The sequence below is a fragment of the Salvelinus fontinalis genome, chromosome 28 (assembly GCF_029448725.1).
Source record: "Salvelinus fontinalis isolate EN_2023a chromosome 28, ASM2944872v1, whole genome shotgun sequence".
NCBI classification, from domain to species: Eukaryota; Metazoa; Chordata; class Actinopteri; order Salmoniformes; family Salmonidae; genus Salvelinus; species Salvelinus fontinalis.
The window spans coordinates 15,298,401-15,314,292 of record NC_074692.1 but is presented as its reverse complement, the minus strand read 5'-3'; the positions used below and the strand labels follow the sequence as shown (position 1 = coordinate 15,314,292).

General features: G+C 43.6%; 1 protein-coding gene across 1 annotated transcript; it reads left to right on the top strand.

The window, feature by feature from the left end:
* The first annotated feature begins 831 nt into the window (after positions 1–831).
* On the top strand, positions 832–8,961 carry LOC129826247 (apical junction component 1 homolog). The gene is made up of 2 exons (XM_055886772.1): positions 832–1,042; positions 4,029–8,961. The coding sequence occupies exon 2, from the start codon at positions 4,083–4,085 to the stop codon at positions 7,332–7,334; it is 3,252 nt and encodes a 1,083-aa protein (XP_055742747.1). The 5' UTR covers positions 832–1,042; positions 4,029–4,082; the 3' UTR covers positions 7,335–8,961.
* The last annotated feature ends 6,931 nt before the right edge of the window (positions 8,962–15,892 follow it).

Sequence of the window (15,892 nt, the reverse complement as noted above, 5' to 3'; positions counted from 1 at the left end):
TCAAATTGACTTGTTACAGATAAAAATCGGTGCGTGATGACGTAGTGCACATAAAAATACATTTTGCGGTCAAATGCCCATGTACAGAATGAAAAATACAAGATAAATAGCATTTTCAACGCTTCTGATTGTTTTCTCCCAAATAAATTGCGTTATATAGCGAGTGTACCCACTCTGGTATTGGCATGTGCACTCTAGCCAACAGCTCGCAGGTACTTTGCGCGTATTGCCTACTATGAGAGTAGTATGGACAAAATAGCGAGATTGTTTGTATTTGTCAAATGGCAGCCAAGCATCGATGATCATGTCACCAGAATAAGACTCGATAATTATTGGAAAGCAGCATAAAAGCTAATTACCTTGCACTTGCAACACCCTGCGAGATTCATCAGTATCCTAATAAATTGTTTGCGAGTCGTAGTGTGAGGGCCACACAACATGTCATCGCATGACTCTTAAGTTTACATCGATATGATGGTTATTTTGTCAATATCTGCGCATAAAAGCGTTTTCACCAACATTTCTGGCATAATTAATTTTACCTACACAAAAAGATCCCACCGTGCCTAGTGTAGGCTATTTAGATTTGTCGACATTTGGAAAGTTTAACGACTAATGTTATTTTTCCATCAGGACTGTCAGGACATTTTTTGATCCGACATGTATTTTACTCGCAAAAAAGGTTGGATGGAAACCTGGTCAGAGACATGGATTTAATGAGCGTAACAAACCCCCTCATAAACGCGCACGAAAGCAGGCACGCATACAAGAACGAACACACAAGTTGCACGCGAGCGCATCATTGTACGCCCATAAACGCAGCCTCAGACACACCCCCTTCCTCAGAATGCTTCAGATAAACCACGAGAGCGCACTGAATTACTGCGTGAGGACTGTGATGTGGACAACATGTAGCACAAGATGCAAAGATGGCATGATTATTATAAAGACTACATAAGAGATACAGATAGGCTGAACCGTACAGGAGAAATGGATTGATAATGTAGCCTACAGATGATGGAAGCGGATCATTGGCGAGAGGGTAAGATGAGATCCACTCCTATTTGATGATGGAATTAAAACTCTTCCTTTTCCTCTGAGTACGGCCACAACATATTGGTATATTTGAGTGTGCGATTACCTCTTCCAATGATGTCATCGATGCTCAAAGACATTGGGTCAGCTTGGGTAGGATGCGAGCGCAGTGAGCAGGGCCGTGCCGCATCAATAAACGAGGAAAAAGTGTGCTTCAGATCGCAATGATAAGAAATCAAGCCCTTTTAAATGTAGACATCTGATCATGACACTATTACAATATGCGCGTATTATTGTGAAGACGCATTTCCCCACAGTTGTGTCTGTAGAGTAGATGTTTACTTTTTTTTTTAAACTAACGTGGAATATATGTTGAATTTACGTCTGTGCCCAGTGGGAAAGGGCTATTTTCTCACACTGACAGATGGCCATTTTCAGATGAGACTATACAAACAGAGTAGGTCTTTCATGATTCAACATTATAATGTTAATTGTCTTTCTAGATATCTGGATGTCAGCAACATCAAGATTTTCAAAAAGTTACAAATTCCAAAGATCCACAATAGTTTAGCTCAAAGATGTGTTTTATTTTTTCATTAAGAGCCTCTCTGGATAACTAACTTGTTTAACCATAACATGAGGCCCACTTTACATACAATTTTTGGTGTGGGGCACTAAAGCAGCTCCCAACAGGGTATTTAATTAGCTAAGTAGTTCTTTATTGTTCATCAAACATTGCTCACATGTCTTTTGTAAAAAAAAGAAATTGCTGTCACTGTGATGACTTACCCTCTAAAAAGGACATTTAATGCCTTAATCAGCATGAGAGTGCCATGTTTTGATGGACAATGGCATAATAGCTGGCATAATGTTGGAACAAGGGTATGATTGTACGCACGTACGCGCGCACACACACGCACACGCACACACACACACACACACACACACACACACACACACACACACACACACACACACACACACACACACACACACACACACACACACACACACACACACACACACACACACACAAACAAGCATGTATGCCAATTTACCTACTTTCTGAGTAATACTGTATATTAATAATGAATTCTATCCTCTAATTCTATTTTGGGTAGCATGGCTGACAGATGTCAAATTGATTAGAGAATATTCATGCTTCAGTGGAAATTTGAGCGGTGGCCATCAATAAGACATCTGGATATTTATGAAAAATAAATAATTACGAACATTTCTCTTGTCAAAAAAGATGTGGTTACACTTCATCTTACAGTCTGCCACAATATTTATCAGGTATTTTACATTACATTTTAAAATAGTAATAGCATTATAATAATCCAATAATTATATTTTGTTCATTTAAACAAACACACCAGTGCATATGTATTTTGATACCAAGTTGTTAGAAATTGTATTACACTAAATGTTACGATTTAAAAAACAAACATATTTGCTGAATGCTGAAATCTGGTTTGAAAATCTTAATTAGAAGATGAATAAGTGACTGTAACCATGGTACATTATTTAATAGTGTCCGTAGGTCTGGTAAGGTTGGGATGGTTGTTTCAGAATATGATATTTAGGTGTGTTGTGGAGACATGACGGGGGAGATGGTTGGTCAGTCCTATCAACTCAGGATGAACAGATGGTATCTCAGGGTTAGCTCATGGGCAAGAGCCAACAAGGGAGCCTCTCTGTATGTCTCTCTGTCATTAAAATATGCTTTAAAAGTCAAACGGAAAAGCATTAGAAGCAAGTTTTATGTGCAAAAATATAAACATGAATGCTAGTAAATGTTTGCACAGTTTGAAACATCAATGCTTACATACTCCCTTAGTCTTGGTTTTAAACAGACACTATTTCTCCATATAAACAGTGGTGAACTATACCCCTTTGTTTATTATGAAGTACTGTTGTTTATGATATGAATGGCAAGCTATGTACTAGAGAAATGCCCAAGGTGTACTGCAAGCCACTGTGCCTCTGTATCTATTCTGTTTCAATGAATTAAGTTATCTTTCAAAATCAATATATTGTGTGAAAGAAAGAGTCAGTGATCATTCTACAAATCAAACCATTCGCATCTTACATAGCCTTTTTTTATGGATTGACTGTCATCTACAATCATTGGAAAGGGATTTATTTACTGAGGAGTTGCCCTTCACTATTATACTTTTTGTGTGTATGCTTTGGGATCCTTACACAATCATTCCCAAAGTGCTTGAAACAAACTATTGAATTATTCAGTGTGGTTTAGTGACTCCTTTTCTCTATAGAGTGAATGATTACAGTTACAGTGTAGCACAGTTTTGCACTCTTTTCATTACCAAACTTTGTATGCAAGATCTAACTAAGAGAGTCTGATTTGAGATTAAAATACAATACTGATTAGGTAACTATCTCTCTGTTAGATAGGCAGTACTTTCTTCAGGGGAACGTCCACAACGTCCATTATATCTCTCTTTAAAATGTATATTTATGGGCCTTGTGTATATTAGTGTTGTGTCTTGTGCAAGAGAATCATCTTCGATGTACTGAAGATAGTGTAAAGCATCTTGGCAATATGATGGGCAGTAAAATCCAAATGTCCCACTCTCCTAAAATTACAACAACCTTTGGCAGGGATTTGAGTTCTTTCAATCAAGACCTTGATACAGAGCACACTGCAGAAAAGGACATCACAGCATGCATGATACAATTAAATCCACCAGTTTTTTTCTCAAGCTGTGTGAAAATCCACAGATGACAGATGCTTTAGTAGATGTGAACTTTTCCTTATTTTTATTGGATCCGGAAGGAGATAGGCCATAGGTCTACAGTATGGAAGATAAACCTACTGACTTATTATCATTATATTATTTATGTTGGTAATCTCCGTCATCACAACACCTTAATGTCTGTGTAGAACCCCTGTTACGTTGAAAAGAAAATGTGTATGTGTGTATGTTTTACTATGGATCTAAAACGCTTCTCTATCTTTCTTTTCTCAGGTCATATTGATCTTGAATCAATCTGAAGAGGGAGATCGGAGGAATCACTCTAAGATGACACGCACAGATCCCCCTGATATACTGGTATCCACTCTGTATCGGGACATCAAATTAAACCCCATCACTGGGCACTCTCAACAATGTGACTCGCAAATGATTGACAAACTGGAGCGACACACGGAGACCATCAACAAAAGACACTGCCGTAGCTTTGACTTCCTCGAGTCATTGGACGACCCACAGTCCTTTTCTGCCTCAATGGAATACCCTTACAAGAGGACTGAGCATCAGGGGGTGCATAAAGAGGTGACCTGGAATGGCCTGGATCATCCAGGACACCTCCGTTTCTCCTCCCCTGATCTGTTTAACACTAGACTACCACCACCACAGCATGCTAACCCAGACAAAACCAGTCAGGCCGTGAGGTCAGATTCAAAGAAGAGGACTAGATCTAAAAGTGCCCCCAGAGTCAAGACCACCTTTACCCCGGGGCCCATTTCAGTCTCCCCACCAGCAAACAAGATGGGACGAGATGTCTCACAGGCTGTACTAGACCCTCTAAGGACATCTGAACCACACCGGGACTCTTACACCTCTAACCGGGCTTTTTTGAACGAAGTACACCCTATAAAACTGCAACCACGCTCTCCCCTCTATGTCTCGGACTGTTTCTCCGAGGTGAGCAAACAGGATCAGCCTGCCATCACTCCTCATGTCAGGTGTCGTGTTGATATCAAGCCAGATGCGGCGGTCCTGCAGCACACAGCCAGGAGGTCTCAGAACACGAGGACTGAACATCCCTGGCAGAGATATTCCTACTCCAGTCAGAGTAGAGGTCTGTCTGTGCCACGGCAGGTACGGACACCCACACCAAGCGAATGTTACAGTGGTGATTATAGACAAGCATATCAGTACACTACCTGCATGACCCCCAGCTACATTCAGCCAGTAGACATGCGAAGGGTGCCCTCCCCTATAATGCCAAGGGAATACTTGTCAAGGGAGCAGAGGACTCTCTCAAACCCCAATATACCAACTAAATTCTTCTACACTGAGGATCCGACTAGATACCCTGTCCATCCGTCTGCTAGAGCGTACTATCAGGATGATAATTCCAGCCTCACCAGCCAAGGTAGTACTCTTAATGGTCAGTATATGCATGATCCACGGACTCGCTGGGTTCACACTCTCCCAGTCCGGCCATATTACACAGAGCAACACATGTCCAGCAGAGACCCTGGGCAGGCTGTCTATACCAGACCTTACTCCACAAGTGAAGCAGGGCCATACTTTGCTCAAACACCACAGGCAAGAGCATACTATGGGGAAGATCCCAGAGCATATCCTTGTCAGTCAAATGGCTCCAAGGTGTTCTACAGCAAGCCGTACAACCCCCCAGCAGGACAGTATATTCCATACAAGGCGTATCACACGGAGGGCCGTCAACAACCACAAATGTCCCAGGCTTATGCAGATGACTGGTATCGTTCAAGTATATCTGGATACTCAAACCAGTCCTCTCAGCTGACACCACAGAGAGTAAGACGAGAGCCAGTAATGTCCCCCTGGTTTGCAAACAGTTATGTGGAGCCAACCAGACTGGTAGCAGAAGTCAGAAACCATTCCAAATCCTGGGACAATATTCTTTATCCTCATCATGACAGGGAGCAAGCAGTACCCCGTGGACGCAGCTATGAGAATCTGTTTTACCAGGGGAGACATCCTCTGTTTCCTAGTGATACATCACAACCAGTTATACTCAATCTATCTTGTTCACCAAGGCGCTATGCTGCCCGGTCCATCTCTGAAAACTCCTTAGAGAAAGGACCAAACAATCCTGGAAGGAACACTAAGGCTGGGCTATGGTTTGCAACTCCTGAGATCACGATAACTGACAATGACATACGTGCACGCAACCACAAACAGCGAGATGTGCGTTCAGCCAGCTGGGATGCACTGGATTGTGAAAAGGCACCGACTCAAAATGTTCTTCATCATCAAGAGCAGTCATCTGAGTCAGCAGAATTGACCAAAGACAGAAAACACAAAAATTATTCCCTGCAGCAGAGCCTAGAGCAACTGGACGAGCTGCTAGCTGATCTTGTCATTGATTACAAACCACCGACCAACAGGAAGCCTAGTCAGGATCTATTGACCCAAATAAAACAGTTGATTAGTGAGGATGATGAAAAAGGAAAGATAAAATCTTCGGGCCTAGAGAGTCTAGGAGGTCTAGAGAGTATAGGACCTCTCAACACACCACCCTCCTCCACTAAAACCAGCCCTGACACTATCAAAGACCCAGACAGTGGGTGTGATGGCTTACAGAGCTTACAGAGGAGTCCAGAGGAGATCTCCCCAGACCACAGCACAGACGACAATGACACCATGATGTGTGCCAACAGGAAGTGCAAGCGGACAGAGACCCTGTTCAATGCCTGTCTTTACTTCAAATCCTGTCATAGTTGCTACACCTTCTACTGCTCCCGGAACTGCCGCCGGGATGACTGGGACAGCCATAAAGAGAACTGTCTGTATGGACGTATCAGCAGTGTGTGCAGACACATGCTGAAGTACTGCAGAGAGAACTCTGAGATCCATAAAGTCTTCTCTCGCATTTCCAAAGCTGGCTACCTTTCCAGAGGGAGAGGCATTCTTTTCCTGGGCTTTGCTAACCCAGGAACTGCTGACAACTTCCTGAAGGTTGGGCTTGAGAGCCTCGTCATGTCCCCCACATATCTGTCGCTCAGAGAGCTGGACAGCTTCAAAGACAACCTGGGGGATTACTGCAAGGACCTGCAGCAGGCTGGCAATGAGTATGACCCCAATGAATGTTTCCTCTTGAATGTATCCATAGCTGTTTGTGAACTAGTGCCTAACAGACCCTCACCAAGAGTCCAAACACCAACAGTCCGAAAATATGCAAAGATTTCGTTGGCCTCCTCCAGCCCAGATAAAAAGGTCTTCAAGAAGGAGAGTGACATGGAGACACTCATTCTGACCCCGCCTCCAGGCACACCTGATATTGACAAAGAGGGAAAGGAGGGTATGAAAGCCAGAGAGATCTGCTTTATCAATATCCAACGTGAGCTCAGGACCAGGGGAGTCTTCCTGCGTCATGAGTATCCCAAAATATACAATCAACTCTGTGAGTTTGTGGAGAGCAACAAGAGATTCACACCCACTACCATTTATCCCATAGATAAGAGAACAGGGAAACAGTTCATGTGTATGATCATGGCTGCTTCTGAGCCCAGAACGCTAGACTGGGTAGGCACCCCACATCTCATGGATGATATTATATAGTACTGTACTGTGCACCTCTGATGTCACCTATATGTACATGTAGATACATGTAATTTAACAGATATTTATGATGAATGTTTGTAGATACATATGTATTTTACATCAGAAAGGAATATTGTTAATAAGACTACCGTTATTAATGTTTGCATTAATGCTTGTCAATCACTAAGAATGATTAAAACAATGTGCAGGAAAGTGTTGACTGATGTTACACACAAACAAACAAACTATAATGTAACACTTTATCATTGTCGGTTTTTGTTGCAGTAGCGTTGTTTTTATCCTGTTACACTGAAAATAGCTTGATCTGCATGTAAAATGGTCATACTGTATTTACAAGTCATTATTTTGTTTTTAATCCCTGTTTAGACAAGGTACTGTCTGTGTTGATACCACATGAATTGGGTTGGGTTGTCAGGCACAAATAATTCACAATTATCTTGAAAAATACCACTGCCTGGCTGAATGTAACTGAGGGAGGAACTGCTATTCAGAACATTTCTAAAGCAATCTAGATTAAAGCTACAAAGCATCATTTTTCTCCAAATGTAGAGCTCCACTAGTGTTCTACGTGTTGAAGATGTTCTCAGCAGCTGTAATATATATACAAAAAAAATACTGACAGTTGTATTTCTGCACATGCTTCATTATATCCTGAAAATATTTGAATATCAAAGTATGTCTTGAAATTGCTGTGCTGTGCCAGTCTGGGTATACATCTTAGTTAAGATGATTAATATCACTGCTGATAATAATGCTTTCTTTATGTCTACTTATGGATAGAAAAATCAGGTGTCTACACCTATGCTCTGAATCCCCTTCCCCCCTCGAGTTTTGTTTTAGGCATTAATTGCATCCTCTTTATCACTTTATTAACATTCTGTTGATTCTACATTGTCCAATTCACTGTAACACGCTTGATAACTTGTTAGATTGTGGCCTTCAGTAGAACATGCATTTGACAGAAAGCAATGTGTGGATTTCTTTTGTAAGGCTTGACTCTTGACTGTAAATGAATGTGGTGCATTTGCTTGACATTGCAAATGAATATTTACTTTGCTTAAAGCATGTTATTTATATTCAGGTATTTTAAATATTGATTATGCTTATGAAAAACTGACAATGGTTATAATAAACTGACATTTAATTATTTGAATTGTAATATTGTGTTTAAAGAATAAAATGCTAGTACTATTATTTTTTGGTTGAGAAAATACACCTTCCTTCTGGCATACATATTTATGGTATAATTAACACATTTGTTGAAGAATATACATTAATATTCTATACCGCCTAATGTATTTCATACCTTTAAACGAACACAAAAATGCAATAAAGAGAAGAAAGAAAGAGCAACCTTCATATTTGAACAGTAACATATTGGTAATGACGAGCTTGAGCGTTGAGCTGCTAAAAGCTTCTATTGCACTTGAACATAAATTATACAGAATGTCTCCTAATGTATCTAGCTACACAGCACCGAAACGAGCATGTTAAATGTCCATTGATAGAGCCTGAAAATCTAAGGTTGATCTTTTACATCATATCTCCCCCTGCTAGATGTTACCCAATTTTCTATTTTGTGATGTTTATAACCCATGTATAATAAACACAAAATGAAGACTGACCATTCTCTTTGCATTTGTATTCTAGAGTAAACCATGTGTAGCGTGGTTCATTCTGCGTTGTGTACTTTTAATTAGGACGCTGCCACAACTGACGGTCTGCTAGTTGAATTATTTTTATTTGCCCTGCACACGAAGAGACAACACACATTATGTTAACCCATGGCGCAGTCCTAGCTCTCAGGCACCTTGCTAGCCGAAGGTCAGGCAAAAGAGAACAATAAGGGGATACGGAAATACAGATTTTTTATTTTTTTTATTTTTTTATTTCACCTTTATTTAACCAGGTAGGCTAGTTGAGAACAAGTTCTCATTTGCAACTGCGACCTGGCCAAGATAAAGCATAGCAGTGTGAACAGACAACAACACAGAGTTACACATGGAGTAAACAATAAACAAGTCAATAACATGGTAGGAAAAAGAGAATCTATATACAATGTGTGCAAAAGGCATGAGGTAGGCAATAAATTGAATAATTACAATTTAGCAGATTAACACTGGAGTGATAAATCATCAGATGATCATGTGCAAGAAGAGATACTGGTGTGCAAAAGAGCAGAAAAGTAAATAAATAAAAGCAGTATGGGGGTGAGGTAGGTAAATTGGGTGGGTAGTTTACAGATGGACTATGTACAGCTGCAGCGATCGGTTAGCTGCTCAGATAGCAGATTTTTAAAGTTGTTGAGGGAGATAAAAGTCTCCAACTTGAGAGATTTTTGCAATTCGTTCCAGTCGCAGGCAGCAGAGAACTGGAAGGAAAGGCGTCCAAATGAGGTTTTGGCTTTAGGGATGATCAGTGAGATACACCTGCTGGAGCGCGTGCTACGGGTGGGTGTAGCCATCGTGACCAGTGAACTGAGATGAGGCGGCACTTTACCTAGCATAGCCTTGTAGATGACCTGGAGCCAGTGGGTCTGATGACGAACATGCAGCGAGGGCCAGCCGACTAGGGCATACAGGTCGCAGTGGTGGGTTGTATAAGGTGCTTTAGTAACAAAACGGATGGCACTGTGATAAACTGCATCCAGTTTGCTGAGTAGAGTATTGGAAGCTATTTTGTAGATGACATCGCCGAAGTCGAGGATCGGTAGGATAGTCAGTTTTACTAGGGTAAGTTTGGCGGCGTGAGTGAAGGAGGCTTTGTTCCGGAATAGAAAGCCGACTCTAGATTTGATTTTGGATTGGAGATGTTTGATATGAGTCTGGAAGGAGAGTTTGCAGTCTAGCCAGACACCTAGGTACTTATAGATGTCCACATATTCTAGGTCGGAACCGTCCAGGGTGGTGATGCTAGTCGGGCGTGCGGGTGCAGGCAGCGAGCGGTTGAAAAGCATGCATTTGGTTTTACTAGCATTTAAGAGCAGTTGGAGGCCACGGAAGGAGTGTTGTATGGCATTGAAGCTCATTTGGAGGTTAGATAGCACAGTGTCCAGGGAAGGGCCGGAAGTATACAGAATGGTGTCGTCTGCGTAGAGGTGGATCAGGGAATCGCCCGCAGCAAGAGCAACATCATTGATGTATACAGAGAAAAGAGTCGGCCCGAGAATTGAACCCTGTGGTACCCCCATAGAGACTGCCAGAGGACCGGACAACATGCCCTCCGATTTGACACACTGAACTCTGTCTGCAAAGTAGTTGGTGAACCAGGCAAGGCAGTCATTAGAAAAACCGAGGCTATTGAGTCTGCCGATAAGAATATGGTGATTGACAGAGTCGAAAGCCTTGGCCAGGTCGATGAAGACGGCTGCACAGTAATGTCTTTTATCGATGGCGGTTATGATATCGTTTAGTACCTTGAGCGTGGCTGAGGTGCACCCGTGACCGGCTCGGAAACCGGATTGCACAGCGGAGAAGGTACGGTGGGATTCGAGATGGTCAGTGATCTGTTTGTTGACTTGGCTTTCGAAGACCTTAGCTAGGCAGGGCAGGATGGATATAGGTCTGTAACAGTTTGGGTCCAGGGTGTCTCCCCCTTTGAAGAGGGGAATGACAGCGGCAGCTTTCCAATCCTTGGGGATCTCAGATGATACGAAGGAGAGGTTGAACAGGCTGGTAATAGGGGGTGCGACAATGGCGGGTCCAGGTTTTCCAGCTCTTTCAAAACATCTGCTATCTGGATATGGGTAAAGGAGAAGCTGGGGAGGCTTGGGCGAGTAGCAGCGGGGGGGGGCGGGGCTGCTGGCCAAGGTTGGAGTCGCCAGGTGGAAGGCATGGCCAGCCATTGAGAAATGTTTGTTGAAGTTTTCGATTATCACGGACTTATCAGTGGTGACCGTGTTACCTAGCCTCAGTGCAGTGGGCAGCTGGGAGGAGGTGCTCTTGTTTTCCATGGACCTTACAGTATCCCAGAACTTTTTGGAGTTAGAACTACAGGATGCAAATTTCTGCTTGAAAAAGCTGGCCTTTGCTTTCCTGACTGACTGCGTGTATTGGTTCCTGACTTCCCTGAACAGTTGCATATCACGGGGGCTCTTCGATGCTATTGCAGTTCGCCACAGGATGTTTTTGTGCTGGTCGAGGGCAGTCAGGTCTGGAGTGAACCAAGGGCTATATCTGTTCTTGGTTCTGCATTTTTTGAACGGAGCATGCTTGTCTAACATGGTGAGGAAGTAACTTTTAAAGAATGACCAGGCATCCTCAACTGACGGGATGAGGTCAATATCCTTCCAGGGTACCCGGGCCAGGTCGATTAGAAAGGCCTGCTCGCAGAAGTGTTTCAGGGAGCGTTTGACAGTGATGAGGACCCGTGGCGGATACAGGCAATGAGGCAGTGATCGCTGAGATCTTGATTGAAGACAGCAGAGGTGTATTTGGAGGGCAAGTTGGTCAGGATAATGTCTATTAGGGTGCCCATGTTTACGGATTTAGGGTTGTACCTGGTGGGTTCCTTGATGATTTGTGTGAGATTGAGGGCATCAAGCTTAGATTGTAGGACTGCCGGGGTGTTAAGCATATCCCAGTTTAGGTCACCTAACAGAACAAACTCTGAAGCTAGATGGGGAGCGATCAATTCACAGATGGTGTCCAGGGCACAGCTGGGAGCTGAGGGGGGTCGGTAGCAGGCGGCAACAGTGAGAGACTTATTTCTGGAGAGATTAATTTTTAAAATTAGAAGTTCGAACTGTTTGGGCATAGACTTGGAAAGTATGACAGAACTTTGCAGGCTATCTCTGCAGTAGATTGCAACTCCTCCCCCTTTGGCAGTTCTATCTTGACGGAAAGTGTTATAGTTGGGTATGGAAATCTCAGAGTTTTTGGTGGCCTTCCTAAGCCAGGATTCAGACACGGCAAGGACATCAGGGTTGGCAGAGTGTGCTAAAGCGGTGAGTAAGGCAAACTTAGGGAGGAGGCTTCTGATGTTGACATGCATGAGGCCAAGGCTTTTTCGATCACAGAAGTCAACAAATGAGGGTGACTGGGGACATGCAGGGCCTGGGTTTGCGATTCAGACCCAGTGTGCGATTCAGACGTTCTGCTTGACCGTTACCCATGGGATGATAAGGTGTGGTGTGGGACTTTTCAACACCAGATAACTGAAGTAATTCTGCAACAAGTAAACTCTCAAAGTTAGCACCCCTGTCAGAATGGATGCAATCAGCGAACCCATAAATGCAGAAGAAATTATTCCAGAGAACACGTGCAACAGTCTTAGCAGACTAGTTTGGACATGGATATGCACAGGCCAGCTTAGTAAAGTGATCAGTCACTACTAACACATCAATAGACTTGTTGTTTGAATCTTCTGCAGTCCAGAAATCAATACACACAAGTTCTAAAGGTGCCGTTGTCACAATGGAGACAAGTGGAGCTCTTGCTTCAGGCTCAGGTGCTTTACTCAACACACATCTCTTACAGTGGGCCACGTATTCCTTGACATCCTTCTCCATAGATTCCCAGTAAAACCGCTGTCTCGTGAGCCACAATGTGCGCTGCTGACCCTGATGACCAGCATCATCATGAACTCCCTTCAACACAAGGCCTCTCAAAGACACAGGTACGACATACTGGAATATTTTCTTCTTACTCACTGGGTGTTTTGAGACACGATACAGAATCTCTAACCACGTGGTGAGTTTTCCCCACGGTCTTAGAGTATAAACTGTTTCTTTAGCTTCAAGGACTCGCTCTCTCCTAGATGGGCGGCCGGCCTCTATCTACAAAGAACATGACTCTGCTGACGACAGGATCCAGTGACTGGTTTTCATACAGCTCCTTGTGTGTAAGGACAGGTAATGGGCTCTGACCCATGGACATCAACTTCTCAAGGTGCTGCACATGTGAAACTGTCCTCACTGTGGCACCATCATCACATCGGCGATGGGCTTGGAGGACAGCAGACACCTCTTCACAGGAAACCAACCCACTGACATCGTCTCCAGCTTTACTCAACTCACTCCCAGGAGCCATAGACGTTCTACAGCCAGCCTTGGGCTGCTCACAGGAGAGACAGAACATGTCTTGTACATCATCCACTCGAAGACCTCTGGCTTCCTCCAGCAGGACATAATATGGAATTCTTGTCAGTCGGTGCCGAACTTTGGAGCGGACAAATGGCTCTCTGCTCAAAGCATCAGCAACGACATTCTTGGGCCCTGGTATGTGCTGGATATCAAAATCAAAGGGTGCCAGCTTTGCAACCCATCTCTGCTCGAATGCATCAAGTCTTGGCTTTGTAAAAATATATTTGAGTGGATTGTTGTCGGTCCACACAGTAAACTTATGCCCTCGCAGCCAATGGCTGAACTTAACATGAATGGCCCATTGCATGGCTAGAAATTCCAGCCGGTGAACAGGATACTTGGATTGTGCATGATTAAGAGACTTACTAGCAAAGGCTATTGGCCTGGCTATGGCCTTCCCATCTTGCACTTGGGATAGTACAGCTCCCAAACCACTAGTAGATGCATCAACAGAAAGTAAAAATGGCAGAGAAAAATCTGGATGAGCCAGCAGTGCCTGGTCAACTAGTGCTGCTTTCAAAGCTTCAAAAGCGAGTTGACATTTGGCAGTCCAGTCTGCAGCAGTGAGCCTGCGAGAGGGACCAGGCCTCTTTCTGCCCTTGCCTCTCCTAGGCTTCTTCTGACCTGTAGTCAGATGAAACAATGGCCTAGCAACCATGGAACAATTCTCAATGTAGTGTTGATAGTATACTACCATTGTCACGTTCCTGACCTGTTTTCCCTTGTTTTGTATGTGTTTATTGGTCAGGGCGTGAGTTTTGGGTGGGCAGTCTATGTTTTCTATTTCTATGTTGGGATTTTGGTGTTCGGCCTGGTATGATTCTCAATCAGAGACAGGTGTCTATAGTTGTCACTGATTGAGAATCATACTAAGGCAGCCTGGGTTTCACTTGTGTTTTGTGGGTGTTTGTTCCTGTGGAGGTTTTGTTGCCACACAGGACGGTTTCGGTTTTGTCACGTTGGTTGTTTTGTATTTTGAATTGTTTTATTGACTTTCATTAAAAGAATGAACACTAACCACTCTGCGTTTTGGTCCACACCTTCTGTCAGCGAGGACAGCCGTAACAACCATACCAAGGAAAGAACGGATTTTGCTAGGAGACGGAGTGACACCATCAGCTTCCATCATCTCACTCTCAGTCACATTTAAAATGGTTTGAAACTTAGCAGGGTCAGTGGCTACACCCTCCTGAGAAATGATGTGGCCCAAAAACTTAACAGACCTCCTCAAAAACTTGCACTTAGACGGAGACAGTTTAAGATTGTGGTCCTGCAACCGCTGAAAAACCATCTCAAGTGTCTGCAATCTCTCTTCCTCCGTCTTAGCAAAAACCATCAGATCATCCAAATAGCAAAGGAGACTTAGAAAGTTTTGGTTCCCAAAGATGGTCAGCATCATTCTCATAAAAGTAGCTGGGCTGTTGGAAAGGCCTTGAGGTAAACGATTGTACTCGTGCAGACCTAAAGGAGAGAAAAGGCAGTGTATTTCTTATCCTCTTCGTGCAGTGGCACATTGTAGTACCCTGATCTCAAGTCCATTGTGCTGAAGAAGGCATTACCTCCCAGCGCAGCCAGTACATCAGCCTGATGAGGCAGGGGATGAGCATCCTTTACTGTGCGGGCGTTTAACCACCTAAAGTCAGTACATAGACACAAGTCCACATTCTTTTTCCATACCAGCACCAATAGTGAGGCATACTCGCGGATGGATTTTCTGACGATTTCCTTTTCCTCCATATCATCCAGTGTTTCCCTGAGTTTTTGGTAATGAGCTGGAGAAAGCCTACGATAAGGTAATCGAAATGGGCGGTCATCAGTCAGCCGCATGCGATGGCAGAACTCTTTTGCCTCTCCACAATCCAGGCTATGTCTAGAGAACACGGTGTCATACTTCTCAATTAAACCGACAAGTTTGTCTTTCCAGAACTGTGAAACTGGACACTCCTCAACAGACAGGCCTTGAAGTCCAAGATTGCTCAGTGTACTGTTGCCATTAACTACACTGCCACCAACTGAACTCTTAGCTGTAAGACTGCCATGTGAGCTGTCACATTGTACTTGTGCCACGTTCTGGTAAGCTGCTTGCCATCATCAAAATCCTCCAATGCAATGCAAGGGTACACATCTGCCACTTTAGCATTTCGTCTCAGGGTAACTGGCGAAGTTGTTGGATTCACAATCTTCACAGGGAGCCATCCATCCCCCCACAGAGGCATAACTAGTCTCCCTACTAGTATGTGTCGATTCACACAACGAGACATGCTGGGCTCGACAACAACAGTACTGCCCACAGAGAGTTTTTGTCTTTGTGGGTAGGTGACCCCACACTAGATGCTCACTCATGGGTTGGAGCGTTACTGCTCTCTTCAACTTAATGGTGCCCACTTTATCTGGGATGGAGTCTCCTCTCCATCTCTTCAGATTTGATAGAAGACGCAGGAACTGGCTGTCATCACACTGGCCAGAAGGACCT

Excerpts from the sequence above, each read along its gene's own strand:
- LOC129826247 (XM_055886772.1), top strand. The coding sequence starts at position 4,083 with ATGACACGCACAGATCCCCCTGATATACTGGTATCCACTCTGTATCGG.